This window comes from Palaemon carinicauda, chromosome 13 (assembly GCF_036898095.1).
Source record: "Palaemon carinicauda isolate YSFRI2023 chromosome 13, ASM3689809v2, whole genome shotgun sequence".
In the NCBI taxonomy this organism is placed as follows: domain Eukaryota; kingdom Metazoa; phylum Arthropoda; class Malacostraca; order Decapoda; family Palaemonidae; genus Palaemon; species Palaemon carinicauda.
In genome coordinates this window covers 97,608,404-97,621,643 of record NC_090737.1, presented here as the reverse complement: position 1 = coordinate 97,621,643, position 13,240 = coordinate 97,608,404, and the positions used below count along the sequence as shown (strand labels likewise).

At 35.1% G+C, this 13,240-nt stretch overlaps 1 protein-coding gene across 2 annotated transcripts in view; it reads left to right on the top strand.

The window, feature by feature from the left end:
* Positions 1-3,779: 3,779 nt before the first annotated feature.
* Positions 3,780-13,240, top strand: part of LOC137652339 (E3 ubiquitin-protein ligase CHIP-like) — a 335,562-nt gene continuing 326,101 nt past the window's right edge. The window contains exon 1 of one of the 2 annotated variants that reach the window (XM_068385687.1): positions 3,780-3,971. In XM_068385687.1, coding sequence (XP_068241788.1) covers positions 3,843-3,971 — 129 coding nt within the window. In that variant the 5' untranslated portion in view covers positions 3,780-3,842. The remainder of the gene's footprint in view (positions 3,972-13,240) is intronic. The other variant, XM_068385685.1, reaches the window with a different exon arrangement.

The window sequence follows — 13,240 nt, the reverse complement described above, 5'->3', positions numbered from 1 at the left end:
GATTGACATTGTCACCAAGACTTCACGAATTATGTCACCTCTCGTTCATTTTATTCGTCACGAATCTTCCAAATCACTATTTCCTTTTTTCTTTCAGACGATTAAAAGAAGAGCTGACACGGGTAAAAATATGCAATTTCGACTGACGTGACGTCATCAAAAGGACTTCCAAGTTGAGGCCTAGGGACCCGGCTACTGAGATTTAAGTTATTGAATTTCATAGGGACTTCCCGCTCTATTCAATTCAGAACAAGATACTTTAGAAAAAAAAGAAATAACTAGATTATCGATGAGATTGTTGCAAGGTCACGGAATTCAATAGGGGTGTGACGTTGCAAAGGGGAGTTTTTAATATTGTCGTGGAAGAATTCTAGCTAGTATTTTTTTTCTTTTTTTTTTCTTTTGTTGTTGTATTACTATCTATAGGTCTATTTATGTTTGCATTGCCTCTTGTTTCAAAATACACTGATACCTATTTAAATTTAACGTTTAATGAAATAAAAACTATGAATTTGCATCAACTGTATAGTAACCAACTCTTCTTTAACCCAAAACCTCAATTTCACAAAACTGAATTAAATCCATGGTTATTTTCAATATTTTAAGGACAAACAGTATACTCGGTTAACTAAAAACTACAGTCAAAAGTTAGTTATCAGAAATAATGTTAATACCAATAATTGTAATGATAATAATAAAGCAAGAATTGATTAGAGGGAAATATGACCATTGACGTTTAATTTATTTAGAATATTGTTTTCAAGGTTCATTAAATGTAAATATATTGAAAGGACCTTCATGTTGTTTTAACATTTACTATTTCCTCCATCAGCATGACGACAACGATGTTATCCAAGTTTGATAAAAACAAATATACGTAGGAAAACAGAAAAAAAATAACTGGAATGGTGGATGAAAAATCATAACAGCAAAATATCAACATAAAAGTTTCTTATATATACCTATATTAGAAGCTAGTGGCTTATGAGAAATGCCTTTTCTCAGGATAACTTTATTAAATCAAATTCTCTTCTTTCAAGATGATAACCCCGTCACTGCATAGCAACATTATATAGTCTAACCACTTGATCCTTCTAACTTAGTCCATACCTTATACTACAATGTAGTACCTAAACCACCTGCATCAAAGGATATGTCCTCCTCAGAACAAAAGTTCCCTTTTCTCTCCATCTCCCATAGTCTAACCACTCGATCCTTCTAACTTAGTCCATACCTTATCCTATGATGTATGGCCTGTACCACCTGCATCAAAGGATATGACCTCCTCAAAAGAAATAAATTCCTTTTTCTCTCCTTCTTCCAGAATCCAACCACTTGATCCTTCCAACTAAGTCCATTCCTTATCCCATGACGTAGGGCCTGTACCACTCGCATCAAAGGATATGTACTAAAAAAAAAAAAAAAATTACTTTTCTCTCCAACCACTTAATCCTTCCAATTGTGTCCATTCCTTATCCTATGTTGTAGGGCCTGCACTACCTGCATCAAAGGATATGTCCTCCTTCTAAAAACAGTTCCTTTTTTTTATCTTTAATAGTCCAACTACTTTTTTTATATCTATATGTTTTTATATATTTTTTTATTTTTTTCTGTTGCTGCTGCTGCTCTTCCCCCTTTTCCCTCTCCATCTATTGCTGGTGCTTTTTTTAAATTTTATGGTTTTCTATATATTTTTTTTTTCATTTTGTAGCTTTTAAACTTTTTTGGATTATTTTTTTTCCTGCTGCTCCTCTTATTCCTCCCTTTTCTCCTCCTGCTGTTGCTGCTGTTTCTTTCCTTGTCTAGATTTTCTAGTTTTTTTTTTTTTGTAATTTTTAAATTTTGGGTGTATTTTTATTTTCCTACTGCTCCTCCTCTTCCTTCTTCTTCTCATCCTGCTATGCTAAAATCACCAAACGAAAAATCCTGTGTTCCCGATTATCAAAATCTATGGAGCCTTTTAAAAATATTTGCGCAGAATTTCTCCCCGAAAATAACCTCAGTTCGGACACAATTAAGCAGAATCCATTGAAAACTATAAATATCTGTTCCAGTCTTGAAAATAGGTTAGTAGGTAGGAGACAAAAAAAAAAAAAAACTTTATTAAAGAAACATCATGCTACTGTTTATGTTTTTTTTTTTTTTTTTGTGGGGGTGGATTTTAAAGTTTTCTTATATTTTCTTTTTCTTTTCTGAATATGTAGTTTTTAAATTTTGGGGGGATTTATTTTTTTCTGCAGCTGATCCTCTTCCTCCTTCTTCTCCTCCTGCTGCTTCTTTGTTGTTTTAGACTGTATGGTTATTTTTTTTTTATTTTTTTTTCTACGGCTGCTCCTCTTCCTCCTTCTCCTCCAGCTGTTGCTGCTGCTTCTTTTATTTGGCATTTTATGGGTTTTTATATTTTTGGGGATATTGTAGTTTTTACATATTTTTGGATTTTTTTATTTCAAGTTAAACACTTGCTGGAAACTTCCTTCAAGTTGAGCATCCAAGTCAAAAGCCATTCCAATTGTCTCTTAGTAGCTCTAACCTACATTGAAGGCCCTCGGCACAAATTCCTCGATATCATTGAAAAATTCCTCTACTACGGATTTTAAAATCTTACTCCATTCATCCAACTCATCGTAATTAAACCATTTTTTATTAGGATTTCCGAAAAGTTTCTCCACAAAATCTTCAACAAATTTTCTTAGCTCGTCGTATCCTTTCCTCTTCTCGTTGTCACTTAAAACATCTTTGGAGTAGTTGATATGTTGCATGATCTCGTATACTTTCTCTTTTTCTTTGTCAGACCCATGGCACTTATCAGGATGGTACTTGACTACCATCGTCCTGTAGGTTTTTTTCTATTTCCCTCTGGGAGCGTCTATTATATATATATATATATATATATGTGTGTGTGTGTGTGTGTGTGTGTTTATATATATATATATATATATATTATATATATATATATATATATGTGTGTGTGTGTGTGTGTGTTTATATATATATATATATATATGTATATATATGTATATATATATATATATGTGTGTGTACATATATATATATATATATATGTGTGTATATATATATATATATATATATTTTCAATGAGTAACAGTACTTAAGGTTATGAACGGATTGTGGGAATGTAATGATCCAAGATAGTATCCGTTGATTAAGTTTGTGCTTTTTATGTATTAAATTCATTTGTCTAATAAAAACTTATTTTTGTTTTTGTCTAAGGTTACACTGAAATCATCCCATATATTGAATCAATCATATAGCTTTTTCTTTTATTTTTTATTTTTTTTCTGGTTTTAAGCTTCATTTCGATAAGGGATTTCGGCTGCCTCTTGTCAAACCCTTCAAGTAACAAAAAATTAAAAATTAAAACAAATTGTCGAGTAATAAGATATAAAGTTAAATCAACGTCTGCTAATTTTTATTTTCAAATGGAAAACCTGCAAACTTCGCCATACTAGTGAGTTAAGGCTGAGGGTTTTTGAAGAGCCTATATGCCTACCTGCTGAATCATGAGCAGCCAATGCTTGGCAACCACTAAAGAAGAGAAAAAAAACAACTTTTAAGCAAGTTAGATAAAGGAGTCAATAACAGAAATCACCAGAGGAAGACAGTCAATTTGGAATAATGAATAGACAAAAGAAAAACGATATCTAAAACACATTTGGTTTAAGAAAAAGGAAGAAGAAGACTAGTAAACATTACGTCCTTTTAACTCGTTGTCATGTCGTGCGTCCTCTGTCGAGATCATTCTTATTTAGTGTTCGAAAACGCTCAAATTGCAGTAATTTGAATGTGGTTTTTGATCATTTCATTGACGGATGACTTGAAGTATGCCTAGTAAGTGTGAATTCCCCCTTGCACAGTCAAATAGCCTACCATACCCTACAACTGTATCAAGGTATTGGGTACGAAGAAGAATTCGCTGTCACATTCTCTATGGAATCGTCAGCCAGCTACAGGTATGGATAGTGCCTTGTTGGACTGTTATTTCTGTTCTGTGTGTATTTTCATATAGTAACTCTGGTAATAGTGAGTTCTCCGGCGGTTTCATTATAGAAACTATTATTTCCGATTTTTTATTTTTTTTTTTTTTATTTGCATCGTCGTTCAGTGAGTTATGAAGTCGAGGTACCTAGTTTTTTTCAGGTATGTCAAATTTAATTTTAATTTTCAAACCACTTCTAGACATAGCGCCGCTTAGCTTTACATATCAAACGAAACCTTAAACCTCCCTCCTTTTAGTGTAAGTACTTCAATTTGATAACCCTAACCGGGTAGTTGAATCGGTAGAACTTAAAAATTTCAAACTTGCAGCAAATGTTTTTACGTTGATAAGGCTGACTAAAGTATCTTTCTATAGTTTATGTATGAAGGATCTATTAAATGTTGCTATCCTTAAAATGTGTTATTACCTTCGCCATAAGGTTTTATTTTGATAGGCGTATATTTTTTTGTTTGTTTGTTTGTGATTCGCATAACTCAAAAACGATTTCACTGAATCTTAAGAAATTTGGTGGGATGATTGGCCATGATCCAAGGACAATTTGATTAGATTTTGGGAGTGATTGGGTCATAGTTCAAGGTAACAAAAAGGTCAAAAATTTCTTTTTGCTATTTCGTGGTCAATGTTTATCTAATTTGCATGAAACTTTTTTGGGATGGTTGGCCATGATCCAAGGACAATTTGATTAGATTTTGGGAGTGATTGGGTCATAGGTCAAGGTAACAAGAGGTCAAAAATTTCTTTTTGCCATTTCGTGGTCAATTTTTATCTAATTTGCATGAAAATTTTGTGGGATGGTTGGCCATGATCCAAGGATAATTTGATTAGATTTTGGGAGTGATTGGGTCATAGTTCAAGGTAACAAAAAGGTCAAAAATTTCTTTTTGCTATTTTGTGGTCAATTTTTATCTAATTTGCATGAAATTTTTGTGGGATGGTTGGCCATGATCCAAGGACAATTTGATTAGATTTTGGGAGTGATTGGGTCATAGTTCAAGGTAACAAAAAGGTCAAAAATTTCTTTTTGCTATTTTGTGGTCAATTTTTATCTAATTTGCATGAAACTTTTTTGGGATGGTTGGCCATGATCCAAGGACAATTTGATTAGATTTTGGGAGTGATTGGGTCATAGTTCAAGGTAACAAAAAGGTCAAAAATTTCTTTTTGCTATTTTGTGGTCAATTTTTATCTAATTTGCATGAAATTTTTGTGGGATGGTTGGCCATGATCCAAGGACAATTTGATTAGATTTTGGGAGTGATTGGGTCATAGTTCAAGGTAACAAAAAGGTCAAAAATTTCTTTTTGCTATTTTGTGGTCAATTTTTTTCTAATTTGCATGAAACTTTTGTGGGATGGTTGGCCATGATCCAAGGACAATTTGATTAGATCTTGGGATTGAAAGTTAAAGGTCAAGGCAACGAAGAGGTCAAAAACATCTTATTGCTATATCGTATCAATTATTATCCAATTTACATAAAACTAATACCAAAATGTCCATAATTCAATTCCTTAGCTTGTGATTTGGGAATGATTGGATCAAAGGTTAAGGTAAAAAAAAAAAAAAAAGTCTTTTCACTATATCGTGGCCAATTTATATCCGAGTTGTATGAAACTATTGCCAAAATTTGCATAATTTAATTACATACCTTGTGATCTACAACATTAACAGGGTCAAGGTTAAGGTCACAAAAAGGTCTTTTTGCTATATCGTGATCAATTTTTATCCGATTTACATGAAACTTTGTGGGATGGTTGCCTGTGATCCAAGGACAATTTGATTAGATTTTCGGAGTGATTGGGTCAAAGGTCAAGGGATCGAAAAGTTCAAAAACGTCTTTTCCCATATAGTGGTCAATTTTTATCCTATTTGCAGGAAACAAATAACCAAATTTGCAAAATTTAATTGCATATCTTGTGGTATACATGGTTAAAGTCACAAAAAGGTCAAAATCTTCTTTTTGCCACATTGTGGTCAATTTTTATCCAATTTATATGAAACTGTGCGATGATTGGCCATGATCCAAGGTCAAAGTAATGAAAAGGTAAAAAACCTCGTTTTTGCTATATCTTGGTCAATTTTCATCAAATTTCCATGAAACAGTGCCAAAATGTGTATAATTCAATTGCCTTATAATGCAATTACCTATCTTGTAATATACATGATCATGATCAAGGTCACAAAAGGGTCAAAAATATATTTTTGCTAAATTGTGGCAATTTTTTATCAGATTTGCTTAAATTAGTGCCAAAATGTGCATAGGTCTAATTCAATCGCCAGTCTTCTGATATACAACATGATATAGTGACGTCATTGCCCTTGTTAGCAGTTGCGGTTCAAAGGTTAGCGAGGTCAGTGAACTTGCAAAATGTGCAGGTTTCGTAATTATGCGGTCATTATTATCCAATTTGTTTGCATAACCATTGTAACAAATTAATATGGTGTTGGCAAAGGTATGTACTCTACTAATTGCCCGTTCTAATTTTGATTGTTCACTGCTTCGCTTACAGTTTATATTTTTTTCCTTATTTTCTGTTCTCATTGGGCTATTTTCCCATGTTGGAGCCCCTGGGCTTATTTCATCCTGTTTTCCAACTAAGGATGTAGCTTAACTAATAATAATAATTAATAATAATAATAATAATAATAGTAGTAATAACAACAATAACAACTAACAACAATAACAACTAACAACAACAACAATAACAATAACAATAATAACAATAATAACAACTACTTTGACGACGGTGACGATGGCGACGTAGATGAAACATCAACTACAGAAAAAAAAAAAAAAACTTCGAAAGAGGAAAGAAGATTAAGTATAAAAAAACTAGATATTTCCAGAAGAAAAAGGAATAAAGTAAAAACGAAAAACAGCAACAGCAAGAAGAGGAGTTGGAAGTCTGAATGAGAGACCGTCTCTCCTAACTAAAAGGGGCGAACATCAGAATGAATCAAAGGTGAAAGGTAGAGCAGCGGGTGAAAGGATAACTTTTGCATGGGACAGCTGGTCAAGCAAGTGGCTTGGGGGGTGGGGGAGAGGAGATGAAGCTGCCATTCCTTTGAAGGTGAAAGTGACCCTAAAGTGGAAAAGGAGTGTATCTTCTTCATCACAGAGTGACATAACCCTGGAGACAGGAACAGGTGTGACTTTGCTAAGATTGGATAGTTCAGGCAGACGGGTAAGCACGTGAAAGCCGCGCTAAGGGGAAGTGGTATTCCTGTTGCTTTCGTTTTGCCGATATTATAATTCCAAAGAATAGGCTCCAAGCAAACTCGAAATTTGATTTCAGCGCAGTCGAAGACGAGAAGCCTAGAGGATATCGAATCAATTCTCCAGTTTACCCCTGCTTCATTGACCGAGTACTTTTTATCTATCCCCCAGTTGTAAAATTGTTGCCTTATTGTTTTAATTGGCAAAAGAAAATGAAAGGAAAAAGTATTTATGACAGAACACCCAGATAAATTCCATGTCCTCAAGATCCACAGATCTTGGGAATCTGATATGAGTGCCAAATAAGTAAAAGGATAAACTTCCAGACATAACCTTACTTTTGAAGTTTAAAACGTTATAGTATCATCCTAAAATCCCTTTGTTACTCTCCAAAACCAAAGGGGGAGAAGGGGAACTATCATGCTAAAGAAGATAGGCCATAAAAACTGAATAGAGCGTCATATCCAAGAGGAGCGATAGAGCATCCGTCTGATTATACTTTTATGAGTTCGCGTCACCCTCCTGCCCAGATGCTTATCTCTAGATGGCTTTTTTTCTGTTGGCTTTCTTTTTCTTTTAGTTTTTCGAAGAGGCCAGTGTATATCGTTCTTGTAGGTAGTAGGTTGGCGAGGGCACCAGCCACCCGTTGAGATACTACCACTAGAGAGTTATTGGATTCTTTGACTAGCTAGACAGTAATGCATTGGATCCCTCTCTCTGGTTACGGCTTATTTTTTCTTTGCCTACACATACACCGAGTAGTCTGACCTATTCTTTACAGATTCTCGTCTTTCCCCATACACCTTACAACAATGAGATTACTAAACACTTCACCCAAGGGGTTAATTACTGTACTGCAACTGTTCAGTGTACTTTCCTCTTCGTAAGGGTAGAATGGACTCTTTAGCTATGGTAAGCAGCTCTTCTAGGAGAAGGACACTCCAAAATTAAACCATTGTTCTCTAGTCTTGGGTAGTGTCATAGCCTCTGTACCATGATCTTCCACTGTCTTGGGTTAGAGTTCTCTTGCTTGAGAGTACGCTCTGTCACACTATTCTATCTTTTTTCTTCTTCTTCTTCCTCGTGTTTTTTCTAAATGATGTGTTGGGCAGGCTTAATAGAAGCGCTATGGATCCTTCGTGGTTTATCAAGATGTTGTCTTTTCCTTATCTGATTTATTTTTCTTCTCAAAACCATCCTTACTGTCCTCCCTTCAGTTGAAGTAGCTATCCTGGAAGGTATTTATCCTTGCATGGTGTATCGGCTCCTCCATGTTGACCAGTTTTTCCGACTTTTTACTATAGTATATGGGTTTGATCAATCACTTTATTTATGATTCAGTACATATTGTTTTTGTTATAATTCTTGTTGATCTAGTTTTTAAGTATGATGTCTCTCTTTTATTACTATTAATAATTATGCTGTCTGGAGACGTTGAGAGAAATCCGGGACCAGTACGTCCTAGATTTCGTCAATGTCGTCTTCTGTATTGCAATATTCGTGGTCATCATGCAAATATTCAAGACCTTGCAGTTGCGTCCAGACAGTATGATATTCTTTTGTGCTCAGAAACTTTGGTTTCTAATATGAGGCACTCATCTGAGCTCCTTATAATTGGTTTTAAGAAACCAGTAATGTTGAAACGGGATGCCATCCCTAGGGCCAGGGAAATGGCGGTGCATATTAGGGCTGAGTACCCTGCTTCTCATAAGTCCTGCTATCAATGTGGATGTCATGAGATTCAGGTAATAAAAGTTTGTGGCAGGCATAACAACTTTTATTTGTGTTCGATCTACCGGAATCCAGACACGGATGATTCTATCTTCGATTGTCTTCTTACCATGATGGCCGAGATACAAGAAGATGATAGAAAGACCTTTTTTTGTCTTTGTTGGTGATTTCAATGCTCACCATTGGGAGTGGTTAAGTTTTATCTCTCCTACCGATCGTCATGGCTTAAGAGCTTCAGACTTCGCCTCTGAATCAGGCTGTGAACAAATCATAAGTGAAGCTACTCACAGGTCCGGCAATTGCTTGGATCTCGTATACACTGACTCCCCTGGTGTTATAACTAGTAAGGTTGGTTCTCCAGCTGGGACATCTGATCATGCCTTGATTTCATTAGTAGTGAAGACTGAGCAGCCTGTCCCTGATGTAGCATACTCTTGTAAAATTTATATGAAATCTCAAGCAGACTGGAATGGGATTTTGCATGATCTTTTGTGCTTGAATTGGTCCCAATTATATAGTAGTGATGATCCTTTTGTCCCTTTGAATGAGAATCTAGTCCGCATAATTGATAGGCGTATCCCTTCTCGTGTACTAAGGTACCGAGTGAAGGATAAACCGTGCTTCAGTGATGATTGTAGACGTGCTTATTTAGAGAAACAGGAGGCCTATCATCTTTGGAAGGGTAACAGATCAGATTTGACGTGGAATAACTATACTCAGCTTAGAGCTTTTGCTCAGAGAGTTTATGCTTCAACTGAAAAGGAGTACAATTTAACCATAAAAGAAACCCTTTCTAGTACAACTCAGGAACATGAGTGATGGTCTACCCTTAAATCTGCACTCTTGGGTGTAGATGCAACAGTTCCTCTTCTACTTAAACCAGATGGCTCAGTCACTCACTGTCCAAAGGAAAAGGCAACCCTTTTGGCTGATGTTTTTGACAGTAAACAGAGTAATGAAAAATTTGAACTTCCTCATTCCTGTTTTCCTGAGGCTAAACTAACTAGTTTAGCTTTTCGATCTCGTGAAATTAAAGCTCTGTTGATGAAGCTTGACGCTTATGGAGGTGTAGATCCAAATGGTATTTTTCCTTTCTTTTTTATAAAGATAGTAGATTTCTTAGCTCCAAAGTTATCTGTTATTTTGCGCAAGTTAGCAAGAAAAGCAGCTTTTAGCACTTGTTGGAGAATTGGTAATGTTACTCCACTATGTAAATGTGCTTGAGGTAGTTCAAGTCCAACTGATTACCGCCCAATTTCCATAACTCCCATATTATCTAAAGTTTTTGAACGTCTTCTGGCAAAACGTCTTAATAGGCTTTCTGAAGGTAATCATCTATTCCCTAGTTTGCAATTTGGTTTTCGTAAAGGCCTTGGAGCAAGTGATGTCCTTCTTACAATCTCCAATGCTGCACAGAAATCCTTTGATTGTGGTCAGGAAGTTCGTATGATTGACCTTGATTTTAGTGCTGCCTTTGACCGTGTTAATTATGAGGCCCTTGTTTTCAAACTCAAACAGTTGGGAATGGGTGGGTCGTTTCTTAGTATTATTATTGATTTTTTAAATAATAGATCTCAAAGAGTTGTTATTGATGGGCACCTTTGTGAGTATAGGAATGTGATATCTGGTATTCCACAAGTTAGTGTTCTTGGCCCATTACTTTTCATACTATATACCCATGACGTGTGGTTTGGCCTAGAAAACAAGCTTGTTGCATATGCAGATGATGCTACACTCTTTGCATCAATTCCATTCCCTGAATGTAGAAATGGGGATGGTGAATCCCTTAATAGAGATCTAGCTAAAAATTAGTGTATGGTGCAAATTATGGGGTATGATGTTGAACCTTAACAAAACTCAAAGTATGATTGTAAGTAGGTCAAGGACGGCGACTCCTCAACATCCGGATCTCAATATTGATAATGTTTCTTTAACTTTGTATGACTTTTAAAATTTTATGTGTGATTCTCGACAGCAAATTTACTTTTGAGAAACACATAAGGTCTGTGTCTTCTTCAATTGCTCAAAAAATTGGCTTATTGAGAAAGTCTTTCAAGATTTTCGATGACCAATCTATTCTGAAGAAGTGTTTTAATTCTTTCATTCTACCTTGTTTTGAGTATTGTTCTCCTGTCCGGTCTTCAGCTGCTGATTCTTACGGTATATTAAATTTCTTATTCTTGATCTAGATATTAATCTTTGTCACCGTCGTTCAATTAGTTCATTATGCATATTGCATAAGATTTTTGATAATTCTGACCATCCGTTACATTCAGATCTTTCTGGACAGTTCCATCCTGTTCGTAATACTAGGCATGCAGTAAATTCTAATAGTCATGCCTTCTCCATCATAAGGCACAATACTACACAGTATTCTAGAAGTTTTATTCCAGCTGTGACCAAGTTGTGGAACGATCTTCCTTATCGGGTAGTTGAATCAGTAGAACTTCAAAAGTTCAAAGTTGGAGCAAATTTTTTTTTTTTTTTTTGTTGAATAGGTTGACATAAGTCTTTTTATAGTTTATATAAAATCAAAATCAAAATCAAATCATTTTTCTCTAGTCTTGGTTAGTGCATTAGCCTCTGTACCATGGTCTTCCACTGTCTTGGGTTAGAGTTCTCTTGCTTGAGGGTACACTATTCTATCTAATTTCTTTTCTTCTTGCTTTGTTAAAGTCTTATAGTTTATATAGGAAATATTTATTTTAATGTTGTTATTCTTCTTGAAATATTTTATTTTTCCTTGTTTCCTTTCCTCGCCGGGCTGTTTCCCTGTTGGGGCCCCTGGGCTTATAGCGTCCTGCTTTTCCAGCTGGGGTCGTTGCTTAGCTAGTAATGATAATAATGATAATAATATATCTGTTTTGATGTTGTTACTGTTTTTAGAATGATTTATTGTTAATTTGTTCTGATCATTTATTCATTTCCTTATTTCCTTTCCTCACTGGGCTATTTTTCCCTATTGGAGCCCTTGGGCCTATAGCATCTTGCTTTTCCAACTAGGGTTGTAGCTTGGCTAGTAGTAATAATAATAATAATAATAATAATAATAATGATAATAATAATAATAATAATAATAATAAAGGCTATGGGAGTCCTGAAAATGTGAAAACAGAAGTATTATGAGAATTCCCAAGCTTAGCAGTTAAGGGACAGAATTCAAAACTGCCTTTGAATCGCACTATAAACAATAAAGGTGAAGGGAAAGGGCCATTACGTCTTAAATCCACTTAAACAAAATATGAAAGGCAAGTTCCTGAGACATTCCATAGCATACACATTTCCGAGACATGCAGATATTAATAGCAAAATAGACAGAGAAATGTAGATTGATGATAGGAAGGACAATATCAAGGACCTGATTGATTGACTAAATTATTTAGAGTTGTCTGGCTTCATAGTATCAAGGACTTCATTACCAGTTAATGGAGAGTGAAGATGTACAAATTATTCTTGAGAATAAAAAAACATCAATGTCTTCAGTCGATGGGAAAACTGATAAGCTGACGAGCTGATGGACGAGATAGAAAGCAAGAGCTGTCGTCTACGTCTTCTTCAAAGAATGAAAGTCTATAAACTCAATTCCAAGATACTGTCGGCCAGATGTACACACACACACACACACACACACACACACACACACTAACCTCTTCAAAATGCTAGCTTACTAAGAACAATTAATGTCGTGATGTTATCTTTGATATATTATAAATACAAGCCAAATGATAGACACTGCATCACAGAGCCTTCTAAGGCCACTTGTTTTTCATGCCTCATTAAGAATTAGAAAACAAGAGCTCGTGTTTACTCTTACTATAAAAAAGGAAAAAAATAATTGTTTAGGGATTATAAATGACAGCACATGAATTCTTTTTAAGGAATAGTTGTCGTCAGCAGAAGAAACAAGATATCTTCCTCCTCCATCTAGATTTCAACGAGCATACTTTATGAAATGATCATATCAAGTTCCTTATCTTCATGTCTAAATTCAGCAATATGATTTTGTTCTTAAAAAGGGATCATAGCGAGTCTATAACACTAGCTTTTATTTTACTCTTACGTGTAGATATACTTTCAAGTAATCTACAGCTAAGAGTACGATTTCTTTAAGCAGGAACTAAGATATTCCGTCTGCCTAGTTGATAGGGAATCAGCGAGCAAGGATCTTTAGTTGCCATTCATGTTTTATTCATGTATTTCTATTGCGTCTGTGATTCCTTGTACGCTTTTTCCAATACCATTTCGTGAGCTCCTCGACAACTGAACTACCCATTTCG